The sequence below is a fragment of the Bos taurus genome, chromosome 7 (assembly GCF_002263795.3).
Source record: "Bos taurus isolate L1 Dominette 01449 registration number 42190680 breed Hereford chromosome 7, ARS-UCD2.0, whole genome shotgun sequence".
Classification (NCBI taxonomy): domain Eukaryota; kingdom Metazoa; phylum Chordata; class Mammalia; order Artiodactyla; family Bovidae; genus Bos; species Bos taurus.
Genome location: NC_037334.1, coordinates 48,697,400 through 48,711,544, shown reverse-complemented (window position 1 = coordinate 48,711,544; position 14,145 = coordinate 48,697,400). Strand labels below are relative to the sequence as shown.

Here is a 14,145-nt window from a genome sequence, read left to right as displayed (position 1 = left end):
GGCTCTGGTGCCTGTCTCTCAGCTGGAGCCAAAGGGGTCATACCCAAGGTTGTCTGCACTGCTGGCTCATTGGGGTCTGCTTTGGCCATCTGCTTTCCTAAGGCAGGGTGAAAGCAATCAGAGGCAGGGAGTCATCTCCTTCTCCACTTGGCCTTGCTGGGCGAGAGGCTGTTAGAGAGACTCGTTCTGCATAATGAGCTCTGACTCAAGGTGTACTTTCACATTTGGGCAGCAGTTAGGCAGTATTATTACATGTGTGATGAGTTTTAAATATTCTCATGCAGATAGCCACTTGTAGAAGTTTCATCTTGAAATCTCTGACTTTCCCCAAGAAACATGTAGAAATGGCAATTATAGTTAGCTTGGAAAAGTGACAAGGTCCAGTAGAATGCTTCATATTCCATCCAAGTTATAACATATGTTGAAATCGTTAGGAAATATTCAGTTCCTGAGACTGGCTCAAACCTTACTTGGACATCAAAGAGAATGTGACATGTGAAGTTAAAGCAGGACTGTCTTTGGCTCCAGTCCTTCCCTGTCGGACTCACAGCCTAAGCTTCTAAGGACTTCCATGTATTAAAGGAGCATGTTCAAGTGGAAAATAGTTCACGTGATTTCAGACTGTAATTAGGTGATGCCATCCTTATCAGAGGGCACTTATGGACCACAGCTGGAAGGATGGAGATTTTGTTATTTTTTTCTCCAATAGTGAGGATAAGTTCATCTTAGGTTATCTCTTTTCTTGCCCTTGTCAATAGCAGAATGTCTGCTGCTGCTGCTAAGTCGCTTCAGTTGTGGCTGACTGTGCAACCCCATAGACCAGCAGCCCACCAGGCTCCTCTGTCCCTGGGATTCTCCAGGCAAGAACACTGGAGTGGGTTGCCATTTCCTTCTCCAATGTGTGAAAGTGAAAAGTGAAAGTGAAGTTGCTCAATCATGTCTGACTCTTATCGACCCCATGGACCGCAGCCTACCAGGCTCCTCCATCCGTGGGATTTTCCAGGCAAGAGTACTGGAGTGGGGTGACATTGCCTTCTCTGCAGAATGTTTGAGTCACTTGCTTATGTTCACTTGCTAAGAGTAGATTGGCCATCCAACCTGAGAAATAAGGTGGTAAATTTCCCACTGATCATCCAGCCCTTAGCTGAGAACCATTAACTTTGGCTGCCGAGTTTCAAACCACATAATTCAAGAGATGAGGATTGTATTTAAAATAATAAATGGAGAGAGATGTGACAGAGGGATTATTTTAAACTTTCTCAGTGCTATTTCATGGTGTAGACCTCAGAGATTTCCTAACCAGCTGAGTTGAGAAGGCCAGTTATGGCATAAAATTAAAGCCAGAGCAAATTGGACCAATTCCTTGGAGTTAAACATGATTTAATGCTGAATCCCCAGGATCCAGAGGAACCTGTTCATGTTTATTCATGCCCTGGAAAATGGAATCACCACCCAAGAAGCAATGTTCTGATTTTACTCTAAATCCAGTTTCCTAAAATCTATTTAAGGGCTTAGGTGAACTCAACAAGGATCTAATAAAGCCAGGTAATTGAATGACACTGAGACCAATAAAATGCAAAGAGATGGTATGGGAGATAAATGGTCACAGGAGAGAGCATGGACCATAGTTGAAACTAATTGTGTACTTTGGTGTAAATGAGGTTTTCTAGAAGAGAAATCCAGGCCTCATTTTGGACAGCTTTATGAAACTGCAGCATGCAGAGTACCAGCCAAAAACACGTCCCACAAATTGTTTGAATATACTCTGGAGGAAATTAACTGAATGGGGGCACATGCCCTAAAATTGATGTGGGGAAGTTGTCCATGGGCAGGGCCCCTGCATGCTGCAGACAGTTGAGTTGAGCTGGCAGAGGGGGTGTGCTCATCTGCAGTGGAGTGGGTGAAGGCTGACAGAGAAGAGAAACTGTGGATAATGAAGGTTTGGAGGGGAAGGGTTATTAGAAGTGAGGAAGAGGTTAACAGGATGATGGAGCCGTGAGTGACCTATAGACCCTTACAATTTCAACGTGATCAACTGTCTAGCCTTGGAGCATAAATTGAGGCAAGCTACATGCAAGAAAGACACGGTTATGAATCAACCAGATTGGCCAGCCTTTGTTTTTTATCTACACAACCAGAACAAATGGTATTAAGGTGAATATATGCCAGTGGTTAATTCTCACATTTGAATGACCCTCTGTTTTTAGTTTCGAGAAGTGCTAGAAAACTGGAACTGTGCACCAAAGTTACATGTCTCCATGTAGGAGAAATGTTGACAGTTGAATTATCAGTGGTTACAAACACAGAGGCTTAATCCCAAGTGAGAACAGCTAGGCATCACCTGCGGCATAATTGATAGCAAATACATCTTGCACTTAGAAGGTGTCTGGGTTTATCTGTCAAACCGGGAAGAGCAGTGCTGTTTCCATACTAGGCTGAAATGTATTAACTCTTCCTAGTGTATAATCCATACAGTTTGAAAGACAAGAATTTGAAAAGGCAATTGATACTTTTGATTGCACGTGAATGCCTTAGAAAAATTTCTGAACCCTTAGCATTTTCCTTTGTGTTTTGGGAGGTGGTGGGGGGAAAGGCAGGTTTTTATGCAGTTATATGAGAAACTTCCTGAAATCTGACTTTTGTTTTCTATTTTTTTTTCCTTATATAGGATGATTATTTCAGAAACTGGAATCCCAACAAGCCTTTTGACCAAGGTAAAGGATGCACTGTTTCTTGTTGTATATTTCGTGGAAAAATGCGATCTCATTTTTCCTTCTTTGCTTGCTAACTTCCTCTTCCCACAAAGGTCAGCTAGCTGACTTATTTTACCCACGTTGGGGGACTAAATAGATTGGGGTGATAGAAATTATTTTATCAAGTTGGTTATTTGTCTGAGATTGTCTAAGATTTAAATAATATTTTTATTGAATTGACCACTATAATCATTGGCTGGTTTTGTTAGAAAACAAACACAAAAAGAAACAAAATAGTAAAATGCTTATCAGACTAACCTGGTGGATTGTTGGGCTGAATCCAGTGATTTCATTCATGGAACTGACTGTACCTAGAGACACTGTCCAATTCACATGAGCCACAAACATGAAACTTTCTTATCTAGAAATAGGCCAATCCCAGGAAGCTTTCAAGGGCATTGATATTTCATTTGTTTAAATAACTTCTTCATGGTTTCTAAGTAGAAGCTTGTTTCACAGGTGGTTCACTGACTGCTTGGGTTTTAGCCCTCAGAGGGCTCTTTCCACTCACCCTCCAAGCACAAAGCCAGGCTCCTGAGGGCCATTGTAAATCACCACCTCTGTCCTCCTGGGAGTTATTTAAGATGCAGCGAAGGCCTGCTGTGAATCACGTCCCTGTTCCTATTGTTCCATTTGTGGCTGCCCTTAGCACAGACCTTGCTGCTGAAATGGTGTTAAGTACGTATATGCAATTAACGCTGCAACTCAGAGGGAACATGTTACCTACTAGGTCTCAAAGATTCACACTTCTGAGAACCAGCTTCATTTCTGTAGCTTGAGTATTTGATGTGATCACAGTGGTCAACTTGACACAATGACGTCAAGGAAGGCATTGATGTGTAACGTGATAGAAGGTGCCCTTTTCTGCCCTCTCCTTTGTCGCTTTAATAGGTCACTCCATCTGGACTCTGGTTGTCTTGTAAGCAAAATTGGCATTAAAATGTCCGCAGAGACATTTAGTGTATTATGCCCTCAAGTAGTGCAACACTTTATTCATTCATACATACATGCATGCATTCATTCATTCTCAAATGTTCACTGACCTAGCACTGTGTGCACAAGCACAAAGCCAGGTCTTGGGGACAAAACAGAAGATTTATGGTCTGTTTATTTCTGGCTCCTTCTCCAGGAGGAGCTCACAGTAAGGAGTGGGAAAATAGCTCAGTCGGCAGTTGCAGTGGGGTATGTTAAAGGCTGTGATGCAGGTGTGTGTGGGCGAGTCTATAGGTGGGAGATTTAGTGGGCGTGCACATGTGTGTTGTGGACAGGTAAGGCTTTCTTTGGAGGCCCTGTCTGGGCTGCACCATCTCAGTGGACTCCACCATCTTAGTGGACTTCAAGGGCCTCACACATCAACAGTTTAAAAAATGAAACATAAAATTTTAATTGAAGTATATTTGACTTAAAATATTGTGTTAGTTTCAGGTATACAGCAAAGTGGTTAAATTATACTTAGATATGAATATTTTTTCTGGTTCTTTTCCATTATAGGTTGTTATAAGGTTTGAATATAGTCTCCTGTGCTATACAGTAAATCCTTGTTGTTTATCTGTTTTACATATAGTGACTTGTATCTGTTAATGTCATATTCCTAATTTATCTGTCCTCCATCCTTTCCTCTTTGGTAATCACGTCTGTTTTCCATGTCTGTGAGTCTGTTTCTGTTTTGTAAATACGTTCGTTTGTATTATTTTTTAGATTCCAAATATAAGTGGTATCATAGAATCTTGTCTTTTCAGTATGATAATCTCTAGGTCCATCCATGTTGCTGCAGATGGTATTATTTCCTTCTTTTTTATGGCCGAGTAGTATTCCACTGTGTACACATACCATATCTTCTTCATTCACCTATCTGTGGACACTTAGGTTGCTTCCATGTCTTGGCTATTGTAAATAGTGCTGCTGTGAACATTGGGGTGCTTGTATATTTTTAAATAAGTTTCATTTTTTTTCCAGATTTATGCCCAGAAGTGAGATTGCTGAATCGTATGACAACTTTGTTTTTATTTTTTTGAGGGAATTCCATAATGCTCTCCATAGTGGCTGTACCAGTTTACATTTTTACATTCCTGCCAATGATGTAGGTGGGTTCCCTTTTCTCCACACCCTCTCCAGCATTTGCTGTTCATAGACTTTTGATGATGGCCATTCTGACTGGTGTGAGGCGGTACCTCATTGTGCTTCTGACTTGCATTTCTCTGATAATCATCAGTGATGAGCATCTTTTCAGATTCCTCTTGTGTATGTGTGTTCGTCACTCAGTCACGTCTAACCGTTTGTGAATCTATGTACTGTAGCCTATACATTCCTCTTGGCCTTCTTGAAGTCTTTGGAGAATTGACAACTTTTATAGTGACTGAATCATCACGATAAAGCATCAGAAGGTGTTTGTAATTTAGATGTTTTCCATCAAAAATGGTCAAAATTTCTTAAAAGGCGACACCTTCATGTTGGAAGAACACTCAGATATAGAGCAGCCTGTTCCCTGTGTGACCTGGTAAATGAGCCTTTCTGCAAACACTCATACTAGGAGTTTGCTTATGGAGCTACACAAGTGATGGAGACTGGGCACTGGCGCTTTCCAGCCCAGAGAAGGACTTAGGTTCTAGTTCTGTAAGGATCAAATGTTAGTGAATGTCAGATTTACTCTCCCTCAAGGCCTGCAAACAGATATTAAAACTTTACCAAAGGAGGAAAAGGCATTTAAATTTTTACTAGTACACATTGGGATAGGTTATACACATATTTACATATATTTGTCAGCTGATATATGTAAATGATATATCTACATATATGATACAAGTGATAGCTTCCTTTGAACATACTATTTAAATCTGTTTAACCAAATTGCCCAGACAGGGATTTTTCTCTCTAAAGAACTTTGGCTGCTCTATGCAACATCTTCCTGCCCTGGCTCCCTCTTTTTCCAGCTCTGCAGGTTTGAAAACTGGATCTGCTGAGATAAATCCTCACAGAAAACCTCATGACTTTCTGGGTATAATTGAGGACCTTTGCTGAGAAGCCCCACTTTGTAGCTCAGGTGTAGCTGCTGTTGGCTATTATATCCTGAGCTGGGGTGGAGTACGGTGGGGTGGGCAGTGGGTGGTGGCAGGACTGAGAATAGCCTTCACTTAAAGTATCAGCCCCAGCAGATATCATCAATTACACTGAGCGCCGCTCAATAAAAATGGGAGGTTACTGTATCAGTGCTGATGTGGGCTGGCAAAATATAAACCATAGGCACGGAAGGGGTCAAACACTTCATCTTCTGGAAAATAGGAGGATTGCCAAACTCCAGTGGAGATCATCAGCTGCAGAGAAAAGTCTTTTCCCTCCTATACTGAAAGAGAATCCAACGTGGTTTAGGCAGTTTTGTGGTTGGGAGGACTTTCAGTTCATGGGAATTGAATTGCTGGAAGGCATTTTAGAGGGCCTGATGACAAGGATGCTGTGGGATGGAGGTAGAAGAGGCTTCATGATGGAGGTGGGTGTGGATTGGGCTTGAAATACAGGCAGAGAAAAGAGGAAGGAAGGCCATGCATAGGAGATTCTGGTAGGGTATAGCCAGATGGGTGTACTCAAGGCAGCTTGTAAAGGACATTTCATACTGATGCTTTTAGACTTTGTTTTCTTGACACTGGGGAGCCATAGAAAGTTTTGGAGCAGAGGAGTAATAGCATGAGGGCTGCTCTTTAGAGCAGGGGTCCCCAGGCTCCGGGGCGTGGTCCAGTATCTCCTATCAGATAAGTGGCAGCAGTAGATTAGAGAGAAAGTTCACAGTAGACGTAATGTGCTTGTGGTTGCTGCTGTTCAGTCGCTCAGTTTGTCCGACTCTGCGACCCCATGACCTGTAGCATGCTGGGCTCCCCTGTTCTTCACCATCTCCTTAAGTTTGCTCTGGATGTGCTTGAATCATCCCCAAACCATCCCCCTCCCTGGTCCGTGGAAAAATTGTCTTCCAGGAAACTTGTCCTTGGTGCCAAAAGGGTTGGGGACCACTGTTTTAGAGACTGTATGTAGTTGGGTGTCTCAACAGCAGTGGTTTGGAACCTAAGACCCACCTCTAAATGATGCCCCTCACACAGGACTCTAGGTAACTTCTCCATTGCCTTGGAGCCCTAGGCTTTGGTCACTGGTGGTCAGGCTTAACCATTCAGCTCTGTAGGTTGACCTCGGAGAGACTCTGAAGCTCCCATCTCAAGTATTGGTGTGAATAGTCAGGACACAGATAATACTCAAGAAATAGTTAACTTCCCTGTAATTGCTCTCCCTGCTGATGGATATTTATCGAACTTTGAACAACAGGGCTTCATAGAGTAGGCACTTACCATATAACAACTCCACGGTAGTTAGAAGAAAAGCGCCTTGCCTGGAGGACTTCTTCAAGACCGAATACATCTTCAGCATGTTATCTTTAGGAGAATCAGTAATGCTTCTGTCAGGGGAGTATAATAGCCATCACCTTCAGGCTTTTCTGAGAATTCTTTCTGAGATTTGGGTAAAGTAGTCTATCCTTTTTTGATTGTTAACGCCTTAATGCCAAATCTCCTCACAGAAGGGCCAGAGAGGAGTTCAGAATTGAAGGCAATGATTATTAACTCAGGTGAGAAATTTCCCTTGTGAAGTCCACAAAGATAGAGGCCCTGCTGTGAGGTGGGAGGGGGCAGCTGGCAGAGGCAAACAGCCTCCTGCCTTCTGCGGGCAGGAGGAGTAGAGGCCCTTGGGTGGACCTCTGCAGGAGGCTGGCCGAGCCTGGAGAGCTCTGGGGCGATTCCAGAGTTCGGGGTGGCCTCTGCCGCTGTTGCCTTTTGGCACGTTCCCTCCACTGGCCCCCAGCAAACCTGCATGCACACAGTGGGTGTGGAGCAGACGTGAGGTTTATGCTTCTGAGAGTGACATCTGGTCCAGCAAGATGGCTTCCCCACGAAAACAGTCCCTGCGCCAATCCGTTGGGGACACACATATGCTCTGTTCGTCTCTTGGAGAGCTGCAGTGCTTGTTAGCAATTTAAAAGCTCTGAGAAGTCTTTTAGGAAAGAAGCCCATTTATCTTACCGTTTGCTAAATTTGCCTTTGACCACATGTTTTTCTTATTATTTTTTTCACCCCACATCTATCATGTATCCAGCAAAAGTAGTCTATTCTGCGGCATATACTTCGGTAAGTGCAATATGGGGTCCTGGGATTTTCAGTCAGATCCTCCAAGTTCAGAACTTGACTCTGCCAGTTGTTAGCTGTGTGGTTCTAGGCAAGTTGCTTAACCTCTCTGATCCTAAGACTTTCCTATCTGGAAATGGCAACAATGAGAGCCTTGAGAGGATTGAATGAGTTAATGTGTCTGGCAGATAGTAAGTGTTCCATGAGTGTTGTTTTAGTCAGTAATGGATCTTTTCCATTCCTTCCTCCTCCTGTTTGGCTGCCTCTCCCTGTTGCTTCTCTCCCTTCCCACTCAGGTTCTCTTTCTTTTTTTTTAAATTTTATTTATTTATTTTTTTAACTTTATTGTATTGGTTTTGGAATTTAGAAAGATGGTAACAATAACCCTGTATACAAGACAGGTTCTCTTTCTTTCATCATGTATTCCCTTTGGGAAGCCTTCACAATTGTAATGCTAACTGGAGCTCCTGGGCTAGGTTAGAGCCAACCTGTCTTACACTAGGCAAGTCATTGCAGCATTGCACCCCACATCCTCATTATTGGGGCTGAAAAGGTTCAGGCTCTTCATGTTCATTCATTCATTCAACAGTTACAAGTGCTGATGTTTAGGGACCACACTAAGGAAGGTCTCTCCTGGGACTCTTGGAATTACAAGTCAATAGTCATCCGTCCAAGCTCTTATACTGGCACAGAGTATGTGTGTACTGGGGTTGATGGGGCAAGGTGGGAAGCAGGGACAAGTGGGGCTGGTGGGGGTGTGAAAGTGAAAAGAGTTGGTCTAGAAAACTGAGAAATCCATACAATGTCAATCTCAAGTATTTACATAAGTTACGTAGGTCTGTATTAGTTGGGGTGACCGTTTTTACTACCTCTTGGCCTCATTCAGTGTCTGTGGACCATGGATCAGGGCACCCCCAGTCTTAGCTGATTGGCATCCCCTTGAGAGTGATACTGAAGGTGCTGTCACAAAGATGCTCTTTTCCTATGGAATCAGGTGGCTAATGGAGAAGGTTATCCAAAGGGCCTGGAGGAGAAAGAAAAGAAATAATACGTTGGACCACAATACTGTGATACAAAAATAAAAGGTATTGCTTTGAGGGAGGGGATGAAATGAATAAGAAGAGAAGTGATTTCTAACAAGAAGTTGCTGAACTTCTAGACCAGTCCTTTTAGAAAAAGAAAATTGGAGCTTATTCATGATGCTTTTGCCAAATAAAAGGTTGTAGTGGTGGTATTGGGGGATTGAGAGGCAATTTATGTGTATAACCAATACATCACTTAACTATAAAATTCTGGTTACCTGAAGATGTCCTCAAGTGTTGGAATGCAGATGAATCAAGGTTTCATCCTATAACCATAGTCTACTCAGGAAAGAGCCCACTGACTTATTTGGGTAGGAATTTCTACTTGATGAGACAAACCATTTTAGGGAAAATGGCTGAAGGGGCTTTATCGTGGGAGATTTTTTGAGACAAGTGGGTTCTTTTAATGTGGAATAGGGAAATGTTTTAGGTAAAGTGTGCAGGTGTTGGTTTAAAGGATAATGTTTTTCCTTCTGAAGTGAATACTGATTATTGTTCCTCCAGAGCATCCTGGCTGTGACTAAATCTCAGATGATTCTGGTGATTTTCAGAGCAGAATATGAACTTGTAGAAATTGATCTCCAGATAAAAATAAAGCTTCGAAAGGCAGGGACCCCTTTCACTCACGCTGTTCACTTCAATAGAATAAAAGAAGAAAAACCCTGCCCTTTGACTTCCAATCTATTATACCAAGATCCCGACAAGCTCAAATCCTCACCAAAGCCCTGCACTGTTTTCAGGCGAAAATTCTAAAACTTGAAAGGATAGAGGCCTTCCCATGTTTGAGTTGTGTTTCTGGAACCAGAGGCCCATGAACTATCACAGCAATGTGTTTTATCAGAGTTTGAAAGGGTGCCCGGGGGAGGCAAGGTTGCCTATTTCTAAACTTTAGGAGAATTTTTTTTCCCCTCTAGATTAATCTGAAGTTTTACCTGATAGGTTCAATAGAAATCTTAAATCTCCATAGCTTTCCTCTTGATGGGGAATTTAACCTCACTCCAAGAGGAGTTTCTGACTTGCATTCACAGGGCCTTAGGAATTTTTCAGGGCTTAAGGATCTTTTCATCCTATCTGATCCCTTGATTCTCAGAGGCAGCTGGTCTGGTTTGTGGGAAACATCTTCATAGTTTTTTCCAGGTTCCCTCATGTTTGGTCTGCTTGATTCTTCCCTCTCACATTTGCCTTCGCATGTAATTTAAGAACCATTATTTCTCCTTTATAGAAATAGATACTCTTGCTCAAAATAACCACTTTCTGCCCTAGACATTCACCTCGCACTCCAGCCACATCAGCCTCTCACCTCTGGCCATCTTCTTCACTTTCTTGATTACGACGATACAATAGTTAGTATTTTTAAAAATTTAGAGTATTGATTTTTAAATTTTCTGAGTCAGTTCTGCCAGAGAAGAAGCCAAGCCCTGTTAATTCAAATATTGGTTCACTCCTGCTGTAGCTCAGCCTATCCGCTTTGAAGTTAGATCAAGTTGAAAATTTTATCTTTCATCTCTGGCTGCCTTTGCCTGTTTGCTTATTTTAAGGAAATAAAACATCAGATGCAAGATTGAAATCACCCTGGGGCCCCTTCTTGGTCCCTCTTTCCCATTTTCTTTTCTCTGAAGGTGACCATTTCATTTACATGCTTTTCTCTCCACATTCTTATGCTTTCATGTCATATGTGCATATCTATAAACACTGCTCTTTATTGTACAGATGTATGTTTTCTTCTCTGACATGTTTATTTCACTGAAAATTGTTTTTAAGGGTTTTTGTTTGTTGATATAGTTAATGTCTTTGTATTGTGATGTTCCATTGTACTAACAATGTACTAGCAAAAACAATGCCCAGTTGTTGAGGTAACTGGTGATAGAAGTAAAATCCAAAGCTGTCAAGAACAATATTGCATAGGAACCTGGAATGTTAGGTCTGTGAATCATAGTAAATTGAAAGTGGTTGAACAGGAGATGGCAAGAATGAGCATTGACATTTTAGGAATCAGTGAACTAAAATGGACTGGAATGGGTGAATTTAACTCAGATGACCATTATATCTACTACTGTGGGCAAGAATTCCTTAGAAGAAATGGAGTAACCCTCATAGTCAACAAAAGAGAGTCTGAAATGCAGTTCTTGGGTGCAATCTCAAAAACAACAGAGTGATCTCTCTTCATTTCCAAGGCAAACCATTCAGTATCACAGTAATCCAAGTCTATTCCCCAACCAGTAATGCTGAAGAAGCTGAAGTTGAATAGTTCTATGAAGACCTACAAGACCTTCTAGAGCTAACACCCAAAAAAGATGTTCTTTTCATTATATGGGACTAGAATACAAAAGTAGGAAGTCAAGAGATACCTGGAGTAACAGGCAAGTTTGGCCTTGGAGTACAGAATGAAGAAGGGCAAAGGCTAATAGTTTTGCCAAGAGAAGGCACTGGTCATAGCAAACACCCTCTTCCAGCAACACAAGAGAAGACTCTACACATGAACATCACCAGATGGTCAATACCAAATTCAGATTGATTATATTCTTTGCAACTAAAGATGGAGAAGCTCTACAGTCAGCAAAAATCAGACTGGGCACTGACTATGGCTCAGACCATGAACTCCTTATTGCCAAATTCAGACTTAAATTGAAGAAAGTAGGGAAAACCACTAGACAATTCAAGTATGACCTAAATCAAATCCCTTATGATTATACAGTGGAAATGACAAATAGATTCAGGGGATTAGATCTAATAGAGTGCGTGGATAACTATGGATGGAGGTTCGTGACATTGTATAGGAGGCAGTGATCAAGACCATCCCCAAGAAAAAGAAATGCAAAAAGGCAAATGGTTGTTTGAGGAGGCCTTACAAATAGCTGAGAAAAGAAAAGAAGTGAAAGGCAAAGGAGAAAAGGAAAGATATACCTGCTTGAATGCAGAGTTCCAAAGAATAGCAAGGAAAGATAAGAAAGCCTTTTTAAGTGAACATTGCAAAGAAATAGACGAAAGCAATAGAATGGGAAAGACTAGAGATCTCTTCAAGAAAATTAGAGATACCAAGGGAACATTTCATGCAAAGATGGGCACAATAAAGGACAGAAACACTATGGACCTAACAGAAGCATAAGATATTAAAAGAGGTGACAAGAATACACAGAAGAACTGTACAAAAAAGATCTTTATGACCCAGATAACCATAGTGGTGTGATCACCCAACTAGAACTAGACGTCCTGGAATGCGGAGTCAAGTGGGCCTTAGGAAGCATCACTACGAACAAAGCTAGTGGAAGTGATAGAATTCCAGTTGAGCTATTTCAAATCCTAAAAGGTGATGCAGTGAAAGCACTGCACTGAATATGCCAGCAAATTTGGAAAACTCAGCAGTGGCCATAGGACTGGAAAAGGTCAGTTTTCATTCCAATCCCAAGGAAAGGCAATGCCAAAGAAAGTTCAAACTACTGCACAGTTGCGCTCATCTCACACGCTACCAAAATAATGCTCAAAATTCTCCAAGCCAGGTTGCAAGAGTACATGAACTGTGAACTTTCAGATGTTCAAGCTGGATTTAGAAAAGGCAGAGGAACCAGAGATCAAATTGCCAACATCCATTGGATCATCAAAAAAGCAAGAGGGAGTTCTAGAAAAACATCTACTTCTGCTTTATTGACTACAGCAAAGCCTTTGACTGTGTGGAAAACAACAAAGTGGGGAGAATTCTTAAAGAGATGGGAATACCAGACCACCTCACCTGCCTCCTGAGAAATCTGTATGCAGGTCAAGAGGCAACACTTAGAACTGGACATGGAGCAACAGACTGGTTCCAAATCTGGAAAGGAGTATGGCAAGGCTGTATATTGTTACCCTGCTTATTTAATTTACATGCAGAGTTCCTCATGAGAAATTCTGTGCTGGATGAAGCACAAGCTGGAATCAAGATTGCCAGGAGAAATATCAATAACCTCAGATATGCAGATGACACCACCCTTATGGCAGAAAGCGAAGAACTAAAGAGCCTCTTGATGAAAGTGAAAGAGGAGAGTGAAAAAGTTGGCTTAAAACTCAACATTCAGAAAACTAAGATCACGACATCTGGTCCCATCACATCATGGCAAATAGATGGGAAAACAATGGAAAGAGTGAGAGGTTTTATTTTTTGGGGCTCCAAAATCAGTGCAGATGGTGACTGAAGCCATGGAATTAAAAGATGCTTGCTCCCTGGAAGAAAAGCTATGACCAACCTAGATAACATATTAAAAAGCAGAGATATTACTTTGCTGACAAAGGTCCATCTAGTTAAAGCTATGGTTTTTCCAGTAGTCATGTATGGGTGTGAGAGTTGGACTCTAAAGAATTGTTGCTTTTTTTTGTTTGTTTGTTTGTTTTTAAACTATGGCCAAGTAGTTTATTGCAAGCATGCAAGGTTTCATTAGTACCAGGAAATCAAGCAATGAGACTCATTACCTCAACAGATTAAAGCAGAAACATAAGTGAACATGTCAATAGATGTCGAAAAGCCATCTTGATAAACATTCAGCAGCTATCCTTAATAATAATTTTAGGAAGATATGTACAGCAGGAACTTTTGTAAGTAAGATAAAGTTTATAAAACATAGGCAAGTTTAGTTCAGTCGCTCAGTCATGTCTGACTCTTTGTGACCCCATGGGCTGCAGCACGCCAGGCCTCCGTGTCCATCACCAACTCCCAGAGTTTACTCAAACTCATGTCCGTTGAGTCAGTGATGCCATCCAACCATCTCATCCTCTGTCATCCCCTTCTCTTCCCACCTTCCATCTTTCCCAGCATCAGCGTCTTTTCCAATGAGTCAGTTCTTCGCATCAGGTGGCCAAAGTATGGAGTTTCAGCTTTAGCATCAGTCCTTCCAATGAATATTCAGGACTGATTTCCTTTAGGATTGACTGATTGGATCTCCTTGCAGTCCAAGGGACTCTCAAGAGTCTTCTCCAACACCACAGTTCAAAAGCATCAGTTCTTCAGAACTCAGCTTTCTTTATAGTCCAACTCTCACATCCATACATGACTACTGGAAAAACCATAGCTTTGACTAGATGGACCTTTTTTGGCAAAGTAATGTTTCTCCTTTTTAATATGCTGTCTAGGTTGGTCATAACTTTTCTTCCAAGGAGCAAGCATCTTTTAATTTCATGGCTGCAGTC

General features: G+C 41.7%; 1 protein-coding gene across 3 annotated transcripts in view; it reads left to right on the top strand.

The window, feature by feature from the left end:
• SPOCK1 (SPARC (osteonectin), cwcv and kazal like domains proteoglycan 1) overlaps positions 1 to 14,145 on the top strand; it is a 584,260-nt gene that overhangs the window by 236,499 nt on the left and 333,616 nt on the right. For all 3 annotated transcript variants that reach the window (XM_005209367.4, XM_024994095.2, NM_001075500.1), the window contains one exon: positions 2,669 to 2,714. In XM_005209367.4, the coding sequence (XP_005209424.1) occupies positions 2,669 to 2,714 (46 nt within the window). The remainder of the gene's footprint in view (positions 1 to 2,668; positions 2,715 to 14,145) is intronic.